This window comes from Galeopterus variegatus, unplaced genomic scaffold, assembly GCF_000696425.1.
Source record: "Galeopterus variegatus unplaced genomic scaffold, G_variegatus-3.0.2 Scaffold10347, whole genome shotgun sequence".
Lineage (NCBI taxonomy): Eukaryota > Metazoa > Chordata > Mammalia > Dermoptera > Cynocephalidae > Galeopterus > Galeopterus variegatus.
The window spans coordinates 18,507-24,095 of record NW_007736458.1 but is presented as its reverse complement, the minus strand read 5'-3'; the positions used below and the strand labels follow the sequence as shown (position 1 = coordinate 24,095).

General features: G+C 60.8%; 1 protein-coding gene across 1 annotated transcript in view; it reads right to left on the bottom strand.

The window, feature by feature from the left end:
* The window catches only part of WNT7B (wingless-type MMTV integration site family, member 7B), a 31,592-nt gene extending 26,203 nt beyond the window's left edge, over positions 1-5,389 (bottom strand). Inside the window, exon 1 of the mRNA XM_008594204.1 lies at positions 5,166-5,389. Within this exon, the coding sequence (XP_008592426.1) occupies positions 5,166-5,262 (97 nt within the window). The 5' untranslated portion in view covers positions 5,263-5,389. The remainder of the gene's footprint in view (positions 1-5,165) is intronic.
* Between the last annotated feature and the right edge of the window lie 200 nt (positions 5,390-5,589).

Here is a 5,589-nt window from a genome sequence, read left to right as displayed (position 1 = left end):
GCAGGGGTTAACTGGGGTTGACAGGAGGAAGATGCACAGTCCTCAGATCTGGAGCCTGCAGACCACCAGAGCGTGGCCAGCATAGGGCCAGGACCCAGCAAGCACTACCTCCCAGCCCAGCCTATCAGCCCCTGCTCACCCAGCGTGTCCTGGGCACAAGCCCTGGCCTGGCATACAGCAGGTGCTCAGTGCTTGCAGGGTGAACGACAGCAGGGCTGATGAAGGGAGCCGGCCTCCCACCCTGCCCTGACTGTCCCCAGGAAGCCGCTGGTCAGTGACTGTCCTCAGACTGCCCCATCTTGCCATGGAGGACAGCATCCTGAGAGCGGACCATCAGAGCCAGGTTCAAATGTCCCCTGGCCAGGTGACTTGGGGCCACAGCCTTCAGTCCCCTCTTAGAACAGTGCCACCCAGCAGAAGTCTCAGGGGAACTACAGATGTCATCTGAAATTTTCTAGTGGTCACATTGAGAAAAGTGAATATAACCAAGAGCACTTAATTTTGGTGATATTTTATTTAACCAATATACCTAAAATATTATTTGAATATGTGATCAGATACTAAAGAGATATTTTACTTGCTTTTTTGGTATGAGTCTTCAAAATCTGTGGAGTATCTTACACTCACGGCACATCTCAGTGTGCACGCACCGTACTTCAAATGCTCCCCCTGCCAGCGATGTCCTGTGGCCACCAGCATGGACAGTGCAGCCCTCCAGCCCTCGTCCTTGCTGGGGATAACGCCGTCCCTCCCTAGGGCCTGGTCTGCAAAGCCCTGGCAGGACAGTAGGTGTACACAACCCAGGAGTTGCCCTCTCTCCCCAAGGCCTCTCGCCTCTGAGACACCCTGAGATGAGTCACTCTGCTGCCTCAGATGGTTCAGCATCCGATGGCCTTTGCTGACTCCCTGCTGTGCATGGCTGGTGGGCTCTGTCCCACGCAAAGCTCACCCACAAAGCAAACAGGAGCCAGCAACAGCTGCACGGGCCATCACCCCAGCCACTCACATGAGCCAGGATTAGGGGCAGCCCCTATGCCTGGTCATGTCTGAGGCTGGCACATGATGGGAGGCACTCAGTGTCCCCTGGCAGCTGGGGGTGGGGCTGGAGGGTGCAGCCATGCAGAGGGAAGGCCCCCCCTGTTCAGAATCTTCCATGCCTCCAGCCCCGCCCCCCCTTCCAGCCTCAGGTCTCCCCACCTCCTGTGTGCCTTCAACTCAACGCTCCTGCAATTCCTAGACAGCGCCATCGGCTTCTGGCCTCTGGGCCTTCGCACATATTGTTCCCTCCACCTGGAGCCCCCTTCCCTGTGCTCACCTCCAGGCTGGCCTGGGTCACTGTGGTCCTCCCTCTGGCTGCTTCCTCAAGGAAGCCCTTGCTGACAATTCTGACTTGATTGTGGTGCGTGTTAGAAATTTCCTGCCTTGCTCGGGAGCCCAGGGGTTCCAAGTTTCTAACAGACTTCCCCAGAATACAAGGTTCCCCCCAATCTCCTGCCTCCCCTCCGTCTCTCTCGACTGCCCCATGGTAGAAGACCACTGAGATGGGGACAATGCATTCACCCCCATGATCATTTATGGTCAACAGAAGAGATGAGTTAGCAGGGGACTGGGCCACAAGCCTCCCTCAACACACGTGGAAATAGGCCTGGGATGGGCTTAGGTGGCTGGAGGGTGGAGGCCACCAGGGAACCCACGTCAGTGGAGGAAGGCCTGGCATGGGCCTAGGCCCTCTGAAGGGAGCAGAGCTACAAGCACCCAGAGGGCCCTGGGGCAGAGCCAGCACAAGGTCACCTTAAGAAAGCTCTGCCTAATGGAGGTAGTGAGCGCCCCATCCCCGGAGGCATACAAGCAGCCGCACCAGGTGCTGGGAAAAGGATTGCACCTTTGTACAGAGGGTTGGTTTGTCTTTTTATGGGGTTTCCTTTCAGTACTCAGGATTTAGGCATGGCCCAAGGTCACTGGCAAGGCCTGAAGAGGGCTGTCCCACCCACCCAGGCCATTCCACCTCTCAGGGCCAATCATTAATGGGCACCGCTTGAGTGGCTGCTCCCACCAATGCCCCCGGCTGCCTGCCAGCTCATGGCCCGGCCCCTGGCCCATGCCCGGGGCACCCAGCACGCCTCTAACATGGGCCGGCCTTGCTGCTCACACAACTTCCTGCTCGTGACTCCCGGCAGCTGAGCCCTGGGAGGAGCAAAGTGCCTTCCCAGACCACCATCAGCACACCCAGAAGGATTCCTGCTGCCTGTCAAATGCAGCCCAGCTCGGCCTGCAGCCAGAGCCCTCCAGGGTGAGAGCTGGGCCTTCATCAGAGGGCAGCGGGGAGCCACACGAGGGCTGCAAGCAGGGCAGCGAGACCGCAAGCCTGGGCTTCAAAAAGCCCACCCACCCAGAGGCAGGGTGCAGGGAGAGCCAGGAGGCAGGCCTGAGAGCTGTCATGGGGATGGAGTGTCCGGATGTGGCCGCAGCCTGCTGTGGACAAGGCAGAGCCGGGGAAGGGGTGAAAAGGCGTTCCGCAGTGGGGAAATCAGATGTGAATAGCAGTGTGTGTTGGGGCAGGGGCGGGAGGTACTCCCAGGCCAAAACAGCCGGAGCAAAGGCCTGGAGGTGAGAAGGGGCCTGGTGTACTTGGAGGAGAGAGAGAAGCCAGGTATGGCTGGAGCTCTGGTTTCCAGAAGGGATGCAGCGAAATAAGGGTGAGGTACGGGAGGAGGCTACTCAGACTCCAGGCTTAAGAGTTAACTTTCTCCTTGGGCAATAGGGAGCTACTGCAGGTTTTGGAGGAAGGGCGTGACGTGGCTGGATTCTGTTTAACCCAGGACCTGGGGCTGGTGAGGGGAGGAGGCGGTGAGAGCTGCAGGGTGGATGGAGAAACGACACCAGGTTTCTGCTGAGACGACTGGATGTTCAGTTTGGGGCTGGGGTTGGGGTGCTGGGGACAAGAGACTTAAGCAGCAAGCAGCTGAGTGTGCCGAGACAGAGTTCCCGTGGGCCAGTGGGGACTGAAGCGTGGGGCAGGAACAAGCCCCGGCTGTGAGGGCAGAATGGCAGAGAGTGTCCCAGGGGGTCCTCAGGGACGGACACTTCCTGGCCCAGGCAGGGCTGAGAAGGAGGAGCTCGAGAGACAGGAGGAAGCCCCGGCAGGCTAGCAGGGGCCCAGAGGCCAAGAAAGAGGGGGGACAGTCAGCACACTGGTGGCCTGGACAAGAAGCGATGGGAGTGAGAGAGGGTGAGGTGGGGACAGTGGCATGAACAGCTCTGCCAAGAAGTGTGCCTCTGAGATTCCCGTGACCACGAGAGGGGCATTCACAGGGGGGCTCCCTAGAAGCAGAGTCTGAGAGGAGCCAGGGAAGCAGGACGCTAGCTCTGCTGGCCTGAGCCCGACCCCCAAGGGAGCCCGCAGAGCGGCCCCATCTGGAGGCAAGGGGTGGCCTCCTGTACCCCTGCATCAGTCCCTCCTCACGGGCAGAGCTGCGGACCATCCCACTCTTGCTAGGCCCAGGGCTGCTCCCCAACAAGGACCAGTGGCGAGCTGCGGACAGCGATCCTCACGGCTCCGGGGACCAGTGTGGTGCTCAGTGACAGTGATCTGGGTGGGCACCAACAGCGTCCACCAGGAGGGGCGAGCAGCTGGCGGGGCCAGCATCACACCTCTGGGCTTCGGACAGTCGACAGGAGTCATGTGTTCACTGGGGTGCTGTAGGTGAAACCTCCGCCTGGGCCCTGACACCGAGGAGAGGCTCAGGGCAGCCACTGTGTCCCTCTCTCCTGTGTCTCATAGTCCCAAGTAAAGTCCAAGTTCTCATCCTCTGCCGAGGCACAGGACAATTCCCACGCCCTCTCTTTGCACAGAGAGGCAGCAAGGGTCCCCAGAAGGAGCAGCGGACCCCTGGATCTGCACTCAGCTCCACCAAATGCAAACCTCAAACTCCCCGGGGGCCTCAGTTTCCTCAGCTGTGAAGTGGGGATGCCCACGGCTGCCTCAGAGCCCAGGGTGTCAGGGCTGAGGGGCCAGGCAGGCAGGTGGGCACCTGGCAGGAAGCAGCACCTGTGCTGACACCCTCCCACTGAGGTGCATGCAGGCAGCAGCCCCACCCTCCCCAGCTGGCACCTGGAAGAGGGAGCTGCACTTGGGTGGTGGGGCCCCAGGGAGGGGGCGGTGCCACCCTCCTGGCCGTGCCAGGTGCCACCCACGGACAGCTCACCACAAAAGGGCCCCCAGGGGCTTTCCCCTGTGCCACCCCCAGCCCCACGCCAGTGTTCCAAGCCCTGCAGAGCCATGCTCTGGCCTGGGTCCCAGCAGCTGAGGCTCTGCTCAGTGGCCCCAGGCTCCTTGGCCCTCGGGATGGGAAGGACATGCTGTGTCCACAGGCCGGGCACCCCTGCAAGCCTGGCACTGTGCCTCAAGTTTTCATTCCCCCATCTGACCCTCACAGTGACCTGGAGGGCAGGTGGCCCCACTATTCCAACTTTCATGCATTCAACAGCAGTTCATTGAGCACATATTGCATGCAAGCACTGGGAGAGGCACTGGGGACCCAGACGAGGGCATGCCGGCCCAGAGATCACATTACAAATGAGGAAACTGAGGCCCTGGAATCCTTTCCACTCACGAAATCACGACAACATTTATATAGCGCTCCATAGGGGCCAGGCACTGTTCTCATCCAGCACCCTACAACGTCACACAGTAAATACTCCTTGGAGGCACGGAGATGAAGCCACGTGTCTAGGTCTACACAGCTGCTAAGTGCTAAGCAGCACCTGCACCCACCCTGAACACTGCACCGTCCTGCCACACCACCAGCCTGTCAGGCTCGTGTCCTAGTCAGAACGACGTCCCCCCACCCCACTGCCTAGAGCGAGGGCCCTTGTCCACACACACAGCCTGGTTCCCATCAAGGCTTCCCCCACCCCAGACGCATAGTGTCCCAGAGGCCAGGCCAGGTCTCGTTCCTCCTGGGGTTCCGGCCCCCACCCGGGCCAGGCGTGGGCAAGGGTTCGGGAAAAGGCTGCTGACAGCACAGAAATCGGCCAGCGGGCGGCACGTGCAGAACAGCACTTGTGGGCAGCCTGGCCTGGCCTTGCCTTTTGAGAGCAGTGAGTGACCTAGTCCCTGCCCTGGGCCCCGTGGCCAGGCCCCTGGAGCCCAGAGGCGCCCTTACCTACTCGGAGCTCTTGCCCGAAGACGGTCCTCTCACCGAGGGCGGAGCAGTTCCAGCGGCCGAAGCGGAACTGGTACTGGCACTCGTTGATGCCCATCTGCGCCCCCTCCCCGATCACAATGATGGCATCGGGGCGGCTCTGGCAGATGGCGCGCTGCCGCGGGGCCAAGCCAGGAATCTTGTTGCAGATGATGTTGGCTCCCAGGGCCACCACGGACGACAGTGCTCTGCGGAGGCAGGGAGAGCAGACAGGCGGTGAGGGCGGCAGGCGGGGCCTTCCCCATCCCCCCAACCCCCGCTGTCAGTCAGCGTGTGGTCACCAAGCCCCTGCCACATGCTAAGCTCTGCTCCCCAGAGAACAGGCAGACCCCTGCCCTGGAGGGTCATTTGCCGTCAACTCACACACGTGCTCCCAGCTTGAAAA